Source organism: Scheffersomyces coipomensis (assembly GCF_036884675.1).
Source record: "Scheffersomyces coipomensis strain NRRL Y-17651 chromosome Unknown DFJ63scaffold_3, whole genome shotgun sequence".
Classification (NCBI taxonomy): domain Eukaryota; kingdom Fungi; phylum Ascomycota; class Pichiomycetes; order Serinales; family Debaryomycetaceae; genus Scheffersomyces; species Scheffersomyces coipomensis.
The window spans coordinates 1,329,676-1,342,521 of NW_027042894.1; the positions used below are offsets into that span (position 1 = coordinate 1,329,676).

General features: G+C 29.2%; 7 protein-coding genes across 7 annotated transcripts; 4 read left to right on the forward strand and 3 right to left on the reverse strand. All coding sequences in view use genetic code 12, as the record gives it.

The window, feature by feature from the left end:
• Positions 1-648: 648 nt before the first annotated feature.
• Positions 649-3,012, reverse strand: FGR32 (Fgr32p; the record flags this gene model as incomplete). The annotated part of the gene is made up of 1 exon (XM_064906039.1): positions 649-3,012. One exon carries the CDS (start codon positions 3,010-3,012, stop codon positions 649-651), a length of 2,364 nt encoding a protein of 787 aa, XP_064762783.1.
• Positions 3,013-3,478: 466 nt separating this feature from the next.
• On the forward strand, positions 3,479-4,606 carry NOP10 (snoRNP complex protein). The gene has a single exon (XM_064903294.1). The coding sequence runs from the start codon at positions 3,944-3,946 to the stop codon at positions 4,121-4,123; it is 180 nt and encodes a 59-aa protein (XP_064762784.1). The 5' UTR covers positions 3,479-3,943; the 3' UTR covers positions 4,124-4,606.
• Positions 4,568-4,849, reverse strand: DAD4 (Dad4p; the record flags this gene model as incomplete). The annotated part of the gene is made up of 2 exons (XM_064908137.1): positions 4,568-4,726; positions 4,790-4,849. The coding sequence occupies 2 exons, from the start codon at positions 4,847-4,849 to the stop codon at positions 4,568-4,570; spliced, it is 219 nt and encodes a 72-aa protein (XP_064762785.1).
• Positions 4,850-5,088: 239 nt separating this feature from the next.
• Positions 5,089-6,000, forward strand: DFJ63DRAFT_312773 (Signal recognition particle receptor subunit beta; the record flags this gene model as incomplete). The annotated part of the gene is made up of 1 exon (XM_064906040.1): positions 5,089-6,000. The coding sequence occupies one exon, from the start codon at positions 5,089-5,091 to the stop codon at positions 5,998-6,000; it is 912 nt and encodes a 303-aa protein (XP_064762786.1).
• Positions 6,001-6,032: 32 nt separating this feature from the next.
• Positions 6,033-6,626, reverse strand: DFJ63DRAFT_312774 (uncharacterized protein; the record flags this gene model as incomplete). The annotated part of the gene is made up of 1 exon (XM_064906041.1): positions 6,033-6,626. One exon carries the CDS (start codon positions 6,624-6,626, stop codon positions 6,033-6,035), a length of 594 nt encoding a protein of 197 aa, XP_064762787.1.
• Positions 6,627-8,539: 1,913 nt separating this feature from the next.
• Positions 8,540-9,523, forward strand: GLC7 (type 1 serine/threonine-protein phosphatase catalytic subunit; the record flags this gene model as incomplete). The annotated part of the gene is made up of 1 exon (XM_064908138.1): positions 8,540-9,523. The coding sequence occupies one exon, from the start codon at positions 8,540-8,542 to the stop codon at positions 9,521-9,523; it is 984 nt and encodes a 327-aa protein (XP_064762788.1).
• Positions 9,524-11,645: 2,122 nt separating this feature from the next.
• RPS27 (40S ribosomal protein eS27) lies at positions 11,646-12,763 on the forward strand. The gene is made up of 2 exons (XM_064906955.1): positions 11,646-11,682; positions 12,143-12,763. The coding sequence occupies exons 1-2, from the start codon at positions 11,680-11,682 to the stop codon at positions 12,386-12,388; spliced, it is 249 nt and encodes an 82-aa protein (XP_064762789.1). The 5' UTR covers positions 11,646-11,679; the 3' UTR covers positions 12,389-12,763.
• The last annotated feature ends 83 nt before the right edge of the window (positions 12,764-12,846 follow it).

Here is a 12,846-nt window from a genome sequence, read left to right on the forward strand (position 1 = left end):
CCCTTCCAATTCCAATTATGAATTCAATTTATGCATTTCAATGTATGTTATCGGAGCTTCTTGTGATCAAAATAGAATTTCAAACTTTTATAATTACAAATTAGAAAAAGAATTAGCTGAAGATATAAATCAAATCATTAGACAACTGTCTATCAAACAGAAAGTCGTTAGAAAGTATGATAATATAACAAAAGATCCAAGAAATATATCAATTAACTTCGCTCCATTCGATAAACAAGAGTTCATTAAAATGAAATGCTTCCTCTTAGACTACAATGAATTGACTGATGTTTTAAAGGTCAAATTCTGTGAATCATTGATTAGAAATTGGGATTATAACTTGGGTGAAACTGATATTATGAATGCTCGAAAATCATTTACAAGCTTATTAGAAGCTATTTCGTTGGGCGATCATGGTTCTTACCTCTTTAGAATCAATGTTCATTTTAGACATAAAGCTGGTGCTGATATTGGTAGATTTATTGGTATTTTAGAAACTATTCAAAATTTTATGAAATAGTTAATGGTTTAATGGTTATTACAATTGCGTTATATATAGATTATTATATAGATTATTTTATTTAAAAAATTGTTTATTTCTTATTATGAGAGGATAATATAAATACAAGAAAAGTTCATGTAAACAAATTAAATATTATTTTCTACCTTGAAAGTTTCCCACATATGATTTAATGCAATGAAAACACCATTACATACCAATTGAGTTTTAATATCATCTTTAGCTTGAACTTGGGTTTTATCAGGATGAATAGTTGAGATGATTTTTAAATAATTGAGTTTAACTTTATTATTTAAAACTATATCACTTTGTTGAACCTTTTTAACTTTAATTTTATCAGGAATGATTTGATCTATAGTGATTAAAACTTCACGGAAGTTCTTACCTTGTAACCATGATTTAATTTTAATATCAATTTGTTCTTTTAATAATGGATCAACTTCATCATCTTGGATTTTCTTAACAGGCCTTGATGACAATGATGATGGAGGTCTTGATTGAACAGGAGGTGATGGTGTAGATTTAGATGGTGGTGGTCTATTGCTGATACTTGAAGATGGTCTTGAGACTTGGGGATTGACGATTCTATCTAATCTATTCTTAGCATCAATAATCTTTTTATCGTGGATATTTAAGGATAATAAAATCTTATAATTATCTAAACTTGATTCAAACTTCTCTAATAATTCAAGAATCTCAGCTTTAATCAATATTAACTTCATAAACCAATATTTAATAGGTTTACCATCGATTTCAAATTGATTAGAGTTAACTTCTTTAATATCAATTAAAATCAATCCAGATTCAACACTTTCTAAACTTTTCTTCAATGATCCAAGTAATTTATAAACATTACCTAAGTTAGAATAGATAATCACTCTATTCTCATGCTTTTCAGGTAAGCTATTGATACATTTACTATAAAATTCTAATGCTTTATCATAATCACCTGATTTGAATGCTTCAGTAGCAGTGGTTTTTGAAGTGGTATAATCAACAGCTTGGAATTGATTTAATGGAGTAGCACTTCTCAATGACGGATTAGGAGAAGAAGTTGCTGCAGATGATGATAATCCTAATAAATCAACTTCTTTTGGAGGTTGAACTTGAATTTTAGGAGCAGGTGGCTGAACTTTAGGAGTAGTTGGAGTTCTTTCGCTGTCAGTATTTCTGGTAGGAATATCTTGAGGACGCTTTAATGGAGAAGAACGTCTTGGTACTTCAGGTATAATTGGTTTTGGTTGTTGTGGTGCGGTTTGTGGCTGACGTTGTGGTCTTCTTTGAGGTAACCTTGGTTCAGGTGGAGCAGGGGAACTTTCTTTAGGAGAACCAGTTGCTTTATTATAGGCATTTTCCAATCTTGTTCTTCTTCTCTCTTTATCCTTTTCACGTTGTAATCTCATGAATTGATCAATATCATCTTGATTAATATTATCCGCATCAGATCCATAATCTTCAGTACCATCAAATTTCTTCTCAATAGCATCTGCTTTATATTTATCTTGATCTTTCATCCACTGTGGTATATTTGAACCGGATCCTGAGCTTGATCCACCATTACCATTCTGTAATTGTTTCCCAATATTATGAATGACTGATTTTTTAAGTTTATTTGCTTTATTAAATAAATCTTGACCAATACCATTGAAATTGATCCCAGCATAGTCTTCAGCATATTGTTGTCTACTAGGCAATTGATGATTAGTTTTAATTGGAGCAGGTGCAGGAGAATTTCTTTGACTGTTAGGTTTAGAATTTTTATTCATGATATAATTTACACATAATTGTAAATCAGGACCCATTTCTCGAATGGCTTCATTGGCATCATCAATGGAAAATCCAATATCGATCAATTCAGCAATAACACCATCCTTTTTAGCAGTGGCTGATGTTGGTCTTTCTGGAATTGGTCTTCTTGGTTGAGGAGGGGTGACTGGTGTAGGTGGTTTGACTTGTTTTGGAGGTGGGGCTGGTTCAAATGCATCTGTGAAATCATCATCCAACAATGAGATGTTGTTAAAGTCATTCACAACTTTATTCGCCACAGGCTTCTGTTGTGTTGGTTGTGATGGTGATTGAACATTGCTTTTATTATCATTCTTAAAGAAGATATCAAATGGATCATTATCAATACTTGGAGGATGAATTGGTTGATTTGAACCTATGGAAGAAGTAGAAGATGCAAATGACGAAGGAGAATTGAAGTTAGATATATTAGTTCTAGGATTCAAAGTGGTGGCTGATGTTGGTATGATTGGTTTCGTATTTATTGATGGGGCTGGAGAGGAAATTCTTGAATTGGATGATGACAATATATCTAGGTTAGAATATGATGACGTGTTGTTTTGATAATGATATCCATTACCATTGCCATTCCCTGATTGTAACTTTTGTCTTTCTTGCATTGACAAGGTATTCACTTTAGGAGTACCACTTGTGGTGGTGGCTGATTGAAATAGATCAGCAAATGCATCTTTCTTGGGAGGAGCCATTGTTAGTTGATATGCTGCCCTATGGTGATTTAATTTGATGGATACCTAATGCTAATGCTGGTTTTATTAATCTATAATGGTATATCTTTGATAATGTATGATGTAGGGGATGCAAATTAACCATGAACTGGTTTGAACTATATTTAACCTTAATTAATTTGGAAGTGATCTATCTGTTCAAAGTAGTTTCTTTTGTTGTCAAAAAAATATTTGGCCTGGAAAGTGAGATCCACAAAACACAATTTACATAACCAGTTCATATGACCATAACCATCAATTGAAGTGGTATCTTAGTTATTAAATAGAGTAATTCTGATGAAATTGTATGAATGAAGTAGTAACAGATTCAAAAAGTTGAAGGATTGATCTCTATGGTTACCAAATTGTAAAATAAGAAGTGGTCACGTGATTTTTGATAAATAGAATTTTACTAAATAAGACCTATCTAAGATATGAATCAATCTATGGTTGGTGGTAGATGTATCAGTCTGTATCAGAGATTAAATTGATGAATCTAATTCCACCATAAATGGTGATATTTTAACTTTTAACGATTTGGAATAGATTTGTAGTTGAATATAACTATCTTTAATCTATTTTTGCTGCCAAAATGATAAAGAATGAAAAATAATGGACAATCAACTTGATTTTTAGTAGGAATCACTATACTCACAGGATAATTCCAGAATATCATCATGATTGTCCACCCTTTCAATAACATCTAATGATTTATTTCCTTTGATATAGGTATATTCACCCACCCCATACTATTACTAGTTACCATCACACTATATAAAATGTGGTCGTGTGAACTTTACCAAAAATATAGGTGTAAAGACATCTCATTCAATAAAAGAAAAAAAATTTCATTTATATGTTAAAGGGAAGAACCATATATATATATCATTACATAAATATAACTTAAGTCAAGATGCATTTAATGTATACCACCGGTGCCGATGGCAAAAGAATCTATACCTTAAAGAAATTAACTGAAGAAGGTGAAATCACCAAATCTGCTCATCCAGCTAGATTTTCTCCAGATGATAAATATTCAAGACAAAGAGTTACTTTAAAGAAGAGATATGGTTTATTACCAACTCAAAACTAAGGAAATGGGAATAATGTATGATTGAGTAGAGAAGAGGGTGTTATTATTAGAAGAGGTTTTTATCATTATGATTATTATGTTTATTTATTACTATGGTACAGAATATTTAAAGAATAAGATACTTTTCATCTATGAATTATTAGACTATTAATGTTTGTGATTGGTCTTTTCAAATGTTAATATTATCCCAAACCCATCTTTGAAATCAATCAGAATCAAAGTTATAGCATGTGTACAATATATTATATAAAATATTTTTCAATTTAATATAAAAAAATAGGATAAAAGTGATATTATGAATGTAGACTCAGCTAATGAATGTGAATATGGTGACAATTTGAGTAATAGAGAGTAGACTTCCAGAGCTACTCCCTTGTATCACCTAAGGATCTCCAACACTTGTAGTTAATAGTATCTTATCGGTGAATGATATGAAATAGTCACTTATAATGGATCTTTTTTTTGACCGGTAGTTTCTAAATTGAATTCAGCATTTCTTAAATAACTTTCCCACATTTGAGATAAGATCTCCGTATCTAAGTTATTTCGATTAACTTCCTGTAAACATTTATTTATGGTAACTACTGATTCATTTAAATTTTCCTATAATTATATGTTAGTATTCTTAATTTCATACTCTAACTTTCATTTTGAACGAGTACATACCATATTGTTTATTATTCTTGATAACAAAGCATTCTGAGCTTGTTCATGAGGATTCTCCATCTTGTGTTAATACCTAATTGAAGCAATGAATAAAGAGAGGTAATAGTTGTTATTTGTTTATAGTTTATCGTCTCTGATTTTTTTTAATGTGTACAAAAAAGGATCACACCCTTACCGCAATAATTAAGCCAATCTTAACAGATCAACCAACTGTCTCAACACCTAACGAAAAATTTAATAAGGCCATAATTGGTATTTTAAACGATAGTCCTTAAGGTTGTTCTTTCTACTATCAAACCATGGATTTCATACAAGTAGTTATATTGACTCTTGTAGGAGGGTTGGTATTAACTCTTTTATTATTCCAATATCAATCCAATGGATTTGCATTTCATAAATCATTAATCCCAAGTGGATTATCATCTTCAAGTTCTTCACCATATAATAAACCTACATTTTTAATCTTAGGAGCCAATAATAGTGGTAAGACCAGTTTATATTATAAATTAATCAGAGCTTCTAAGAATCGTCATCTTGATGATGATGAGAAAGTAAATGAAGGGATGACTCCCACTGTTTCAAGTATGGAATTGAATGCTACCAGTATTGAATTACCATTTTCAAATACGGCTATCACGAAGAATTATCAATTGATTGATTATCCTGGTCATTTAAAATATCAAGAATTATTATATAAATTAATGATTGATGATATTAAATTACAAAAAATTAGAGGGATTGTATATGTATTAGATTCATCATCCATATCTATAAATTCAGAAAATTTAATTGAATTAAAAATTGCTAAATTTTTATATCAAATTTTTTCTATCACTGAAAGAATGCATAATGGAATTGATTTCTTATTTGCTGTGAATAAGAGTGATTTATTTGATAGTTTACCAGTTCATAAACTTAAAGGATTATTAGAATCAGAATTAAATAAATTAATCACTGATGAATTGAATTCGGTGAATAAAAGTTCTGGAATTGATAATGCTAATGATGATGATAAAGATGATAATGGAGATGGGAAAAAACCATCTCAAGAATCATTACGTGAATTCTGGTTGAGTGTGATTGGATCAAGAAACAAGGAATTCACTTTTGATAAATTAGAAGGGAATATGGATTTCGTAACTGGTTCTGTACTTCGTAATAAAATTGAAGGGTGGGAAAATTGGTTTGATGAAAAAGTTGTAAATAATTAAGAAAAAATCATTTTCATCTTGTCTTGTTTTTTTTATTCAATTTTATTGTTTGGAACTGTGGGAAAGAATGATGGATCCAGTTGAATCTTTTTATGTCTAATTTTATTATATAACGCTTTATTATAATTTAATATTCTTAATTTATAAATTTCATTATTCAATTTATATCGTTTAAATTTAAATTCATTAATCTTTTCATTCAATGTAACTAATTCTTTATTCAATTCTTTAATTTGATTCTGTAAGGTTTTATATTTATCATCACTGGCCCCATCTTTACTTTTATCACCATCATCACCTTCTTTCTTCTTTTTGGGTAAATAATCACTAATCAATTGATTTATTAAATATGGTTTAATAGCTTCAGCTTGAACCGTCAATTCCTCAACTTTCTTAGTCTTATCCAGTTTATCTTTCGTTAAACTATCATAATCAGGATCTTCTAAATGATCACTGAAATTAGAATCTTTTAAATGACCAGGACAAATATATAAAAAATCAATCTTGGTATCATTTAATAACACTGTACTAGTTAATTTATAACAAATCGAACATGATTTAGAATCTGTAGATGCAACTTGTTTGACATGATATATATTAGGAAATGGAGGTTGATTAGAACTCATAATAGTAAAAGGGTTTTATAGCTGCAAAAAAAAAAGAAAAAGTATTGAAAACTATATTTAGTATTATACTATTTTCAAATTTCTATCTTCTGATATCTCTCTCCCTGTTGTGGATTCCAAATTAGGCAAGGATAAATCACGTGATTGATTCATAACTTAAAATTGTGATTCACAATTTTGTGGAGAACATCAACTAGCATTAACAGATTTTACATTATATTAGAATAATACATTTGCAGCTCGTTTCAATTTAGAAAATACGATTAAATGGTTAATGTCGTTCTAGAACAGTTAAAGGCTAAGTTGGTTTAATTATTTTCTCAGTTAGTCATTCGTTTTTGATCGATCTATTTTGATTTAATTATTTACTTTTCTCCCGGGTTATGTTAATATGTATAGAAGTATGTTTGGAATGGTTCATTTACATGACTTGATTCTATATCAAGACTGTTAAACCAACAAAAATGAATGACTATCAAATTTAGAATGAACCAAAATAGTAGTAATTAAAATGAAACGTTACCAAAAATAATCGTGCTGTTAGCGCTTATACTTTTTGAATTAATCCAAATCAGGCAAATTCCGGGTGTGACGGGTCACCATGGATTCATGTTTTTTTACAGGTTAAGCTCGTTTTAAATGTTTGTGTTTTGTCGTGTAGTTTTTGACTAGTAATTGGACCGTCATTTTACAATTGATCGGTTAAAAATCTGTTTGTTATGAGTAGATGTTACAAGGCTTGGACTAGAGATAGATAGCAGTTTATAATGAAAGAAAGTAGAGTAAATATTATTAGTTGCTGTTGCTGTTGTTTATGTTGTTGTGGTCAAGAATATATTACTATGATTTAATACGACTAATATTCAAATTCGGGGGCATTTTTTCTTCTCATTTTCACCCTTAAAATCAGGAAATTTGGCTTTTTATGACAAAAAGAGGAAAATGTAAAATGTAAAATGTAAAATGGACAATTATCAGGACGTGTCAGTGAAATTTGGTGCCATCCCTCATAAATTAATATAGGCAGAGAGACACAACAACTGATACACTTTAGACTTATATCTAAATAATCTAGACTGAATATTTTAGTAATTTGATTAAAAATAATAATCGATATCGTAAATTATTACTTTGTAAGTAATAATTTGAGTTATATTAGTCTTTAACCATTGATTCCTATCATTTATACTGTATAGCAATAATCATGGGTACTATCTGAACAGACAGACACTGAATTAATTAATTATGTGTTCAGTTCAAATGTGTTTAGAATTTGTCTTATTTCGAAACTTAAACTGTAAAAAGCAAAAAAAAAACGACAGTGCACACACCTCTCATATCCCATCCAGTCAGACAAATTGTCCATGTTTTAAATCTAATTTGGGCTAATTTTAAAAATTTGTCTGTTTTTTTAGTTTTTTTTGTTTTTTTCCCTCATTTTCATTTTCTCCCATTTCACATTTTTTTTTCTTCTTCGTTCTTTTTGCTTCATCATCCTCCTCCTCCTGTTAATAACTAATCAACAAAAAATTAAAATTTGTTGTTAGGTTTTCAAATAATTCTATATATCCCCTTTCTTAGCATTCATTTTGTTACCATCATCGTTTTCAATCCATCTCATCGGTCTATCCATCCATCAAGAGATATACACGTCCTATCCTTTCCTACCCATCATCGAGATCGTATTATACTCCATTCCTCCATCTCACACATCCCCATTTTAGCACCAGATCTCAATTTCTCCCTCCTTCCCTCCCTCCCTTAATTTTTTCTTAATTTAGCTCGTCTGTAACATTGCCATCCACCAACAAAGTTCAACAACAACACACATCGTATCGTACTTTGCCCTTCCCCCTTAATACAAACAGCATATACATATACACATACATATACACATATAATATAACTTCATCATGTCCACAACCGATCATCAAGAAGCTGATATCGATTCCATAGTTGATAGATTATTAGAAGTTAGAGGTTCAAGACCTGGTAAACAAGTAACATTATTAGAACATGAAATTAGATACTTATGTACTAGAGCCAGAGAAATTTTCATTCGACAACCAATTTTATTAGAATTGGAAGCTCCAATTAAGATTTGTGGTGATATTCATGGTCAATATTATGATTTATTAAGATTATTTGAATATGGTGGGTTCCCTCCTGAAGCAAATTATTTATTCTTAGGTGATTATGTTGATAGAGGTAAACAATCTTTAGAAACCATTTGTTTATTATTAGCTTATAAAATCAAATATCCTGAAAATTTCTTTATTCTTAGAGGTAATCATGAATGTGCTTCAATTAATAGAATTTATGGATTTTATGATGAATGTAAAAGAAGATATAATATTAAATTATGGAAAACTTTTACTGATTGTTTTAATTGTTTACCAATTGCTGCTATCATTGATGAAAAAATATTTACCATGCATGGTGGTTTATCCCCTGATTTAAATTCTATGGAACAAATTAGAAGAGTTATGAGACCAACTGATATTCCTGATGTTGGATTATTATGTGATTTATTATGGTCTGATCCTGATAAAGATATTAGTGGTTGGAGTGAAAATGATAGAGGTGTTTCATTTACATTTGGTCCTGATGTTGTATCAAGATTTTTACAAAAACATGATATGGATTTAATTTGTCGAGCTCATCAAGTGGTTGAAGATGGTTATGAATTTTTTTCAAAACGTCAATTAGTTACCCTTTTTTCAGCTCCAAATTATTGTGGTGAATTTGATAATGCCGGTGCCATGATGAGTGTTGATGAAAGTTTATTATGTTCATTTCAAATTTTAAAACCCGCTGAAAAGAAACCAAGATATCCTCCAGCAAATGCTCCAAGAACTGGTACTACCCCAAGAAAACCAAAAAAGGCCACCAAATAATCTAATTAGACTCTTTAATTAGATTGATTCAATCCATTCACTTTCAACCTCAATTATTGCATAACCTTCCTCCATCAATTGAATCAAACCATTTAACCTTTTTTATCTTATCAGTTTTTATCTTCAACCTCACCCTTCCCAACCATATCTTATCCCTTCAACTTTTTTCAACTTATGTATATTAGTATTATTATTTTATCAAATCAAATCAATCAATCCATTCAATCTATTAAATTATTAACTTTTAAGAAATTCAATGATTTAAAGAAGAGAAATTACTTTGGAATTCAATATTTTTTTCATTTTCCTTTGAAAGGAAAATAAATTCATCTTACATCGATCGATCTCCATGCATATATCAACTACTAAAATTCCAAAGACTCATGATGCTTCTTCTTTTTTAATCTTGAAAATATTTGAAAATAATCGTTTTATAAAAAAACATGAAATATATCATTAAGTAAGATTTATCAATATTATTACAAACTTATAACGACCCCCTACACCACACGCCATCCCATCGATCATTCATTTTATAATCATCTCATAGAACTACATTTTTTTACGTTTTTTTTTTTTTTGGAAATAATCTTTATTTTTCAACTTTCATCAAAACTTATCATCATCAACTTGATTTAAACTCAATAATGACTTCACATTCATACTTATGATGCTTACGATTCTTATTATTCTTATTATTATTATTATTACAATTTTAACATTTACATTATTATTTCAATTACAATTACAGTTATATATCTATTTGTCTGCATTTATATAGAAAGTAATCCTGCCCCCCCATTCATTCACTCATTGGTTAGGTTATTATTGTTTTTGTTGATGATTTAAGGTTTATTGCTATCTATCGTATTATCAACTCGTAAAATATTATTGTAAATGGTAAAGAAGAGTTGATAATTTAAATTGTATATATATAGAATGTGTATATTAAAAATTTAGTCGTATGGTAAATTGTAAAACCAAGAAAAAGAAAGTAATGAAAAAGAAAAAGAAAGATTTATTTTTATATTAATTTGTGGTTCTTAAGAATCTACCTTTGTCTAGGGTATGATGATGTTGCTGATGTTATTGATGGTGATTATATCGTGTATGTTATTTTTTGTATATCTTTCATAGTTTGTTTATATTTATTTTTTAGATTTCGTATATTTTTGTTATCTGATCTCAATTTATTGAGTGAATGATGATACTTGATTTGATATTATTATTCCTTATTATTGCTTACTGAGGTTGAAATCAGTTGGAAATTGAGGATATGTGTTAGGCTACTCCCCTCCTCCTTTTTTTATATAGTTTGATTTAGTCTTTATAGTTTGTACCTTACCTTATATTATCCCTTATTATTATTACTTAAAAATTGCAATTGATTTATTATTGTTAGAGATCGTTGCTGCAAAAAAAAAAATACTTATTCCAATTTAGAAAACCTACAAAATCCAAAAAAAAGTGAAGATAATCAAAAGGTATTGTTACTCGTCGTTCCTATTTTATATAGTTTTATAGTGTATAACTTTAACATCATCATTATAGTATCTTATCAAGAAGTGTGTGCTTCAAAAGTTCTAGGTTAGCCTAGTTCTATACATTTTTACTACTATACTATGATTGATGTTATATCTCTCCATCTGTGATATTAATATTGTTTTTTATTAAGATTATTATTATTGTTTCCCCCTTTCATTTCGTGCTTAATCACAGATGGTGTTATATCATTATTAGTTTATTCATTTATTATATTATTAAATATATATTCATAAAAATTCAATCAATTAACTTATGGTAATACTAATAGTGAAAAATCAATCACATGACCAAATCTCACACCCACGTGAAAGCCCTACAGAGCCCTAGAGACCTGCATACACCCCTCTGCCATAATTAAAATATTTCACCCCTCCTTTTTTCTATTGACATTACTACAATGGGTATGGTGCGACATGCGACATGAAAAATGAGAAAATGAAGAGACATTTTATATATACTATTCTTAATTATAGAGAGAGAGAGTAACACTGTGAGTGAGAAAGGTCTAAACAGTTCTGCGTGAGGGAGTGAAAAAAAAAAAGAGAGAAAAATTTTGTTTAACATTTCTTTTAAAAGTTAATACATAAAGAACATACTAAAGTAGTGACAATATGGTATGTAAAATGAATGAATTAGATCAGCTCAGATGAAGATGGATCATCATCACCTTCATTGGAATGTTTAGAGTATCATCAACGATTAGATTTTGATTGTGTGGGATATAATCCCTGGAAATGAAATTAGATTCAAATTAACGATTGAAAGATTGGAAATAGAAGGATTGAAAAAGATTGATTCATGGAAATATCAAAGTGTAATATATCATAATAGATCAGATCATATCATTAGGATCAAGTTGACTAGTTTCATATCAGTTTAAATCATTAAAATCAAGTTTGATTCAATGAAATATATTATCATACGTATAAAGTCTAAATTTAGACCTTTCATCAATAACTATCATCATCAACCAACAAATACAGTCCACACAACTCCATCAATCTTGAGATACTCCTACATTGATCATATCACTTATCTTACGAACCAATTTACTAACATACATTTCTATTATAGGTTTTAGTTCAAGATTTATTAAACCCATCTCCAGCTTCTGAAGCTCAAAAACATAAATTAAAGACCTTAGTTCAAGGACCAAGATCTTTTTTCATGGATGTTAAATGTCAAGGTTGTTTAACCATCACCACTGTTTTCTCCCATGCTCAAACTGCTGTTACTTGTGATTCATGTTCCACTGTTTTATGTACTCCAACTGGTGGTAAAGCTAAATTAACTGAAGGTTGTTCATTCAGAAGAAAGTAAATTAATTAATCTTTAGTTTTCCTTTCCAATTAATGCATTTTTATCCTATCATTTTATCATAGCACATATAACTTTCACCTCCATACCTTAATTCCCTTATACTATACTACGACGAGACAAAAAATTTCTATCATATATAATAATAATAAAGAAACATGTCAAAATCATATCAAATTCAACCATGATTGTATTAGTAGAATCATCCCAACTACAACAATAACTACGGTTACACCCCCACTAAGTCCTTAAAAATTCTTTTATTCGTCTTTATATATCATATCTTTTTTTGTATAATTCTAAAAGAAAACTTTTAATAAAAATTTAAAAGTATAAATTTAACCAACTTGTTAACCTTGTAGAGACTTTACTCGAAGTGACTTTTTAATAATGATTGAAAGTATATATATTTAACATTAATCTATGGTAATACTAGTAAAGTGATAAAAAGAGAGAGTAGA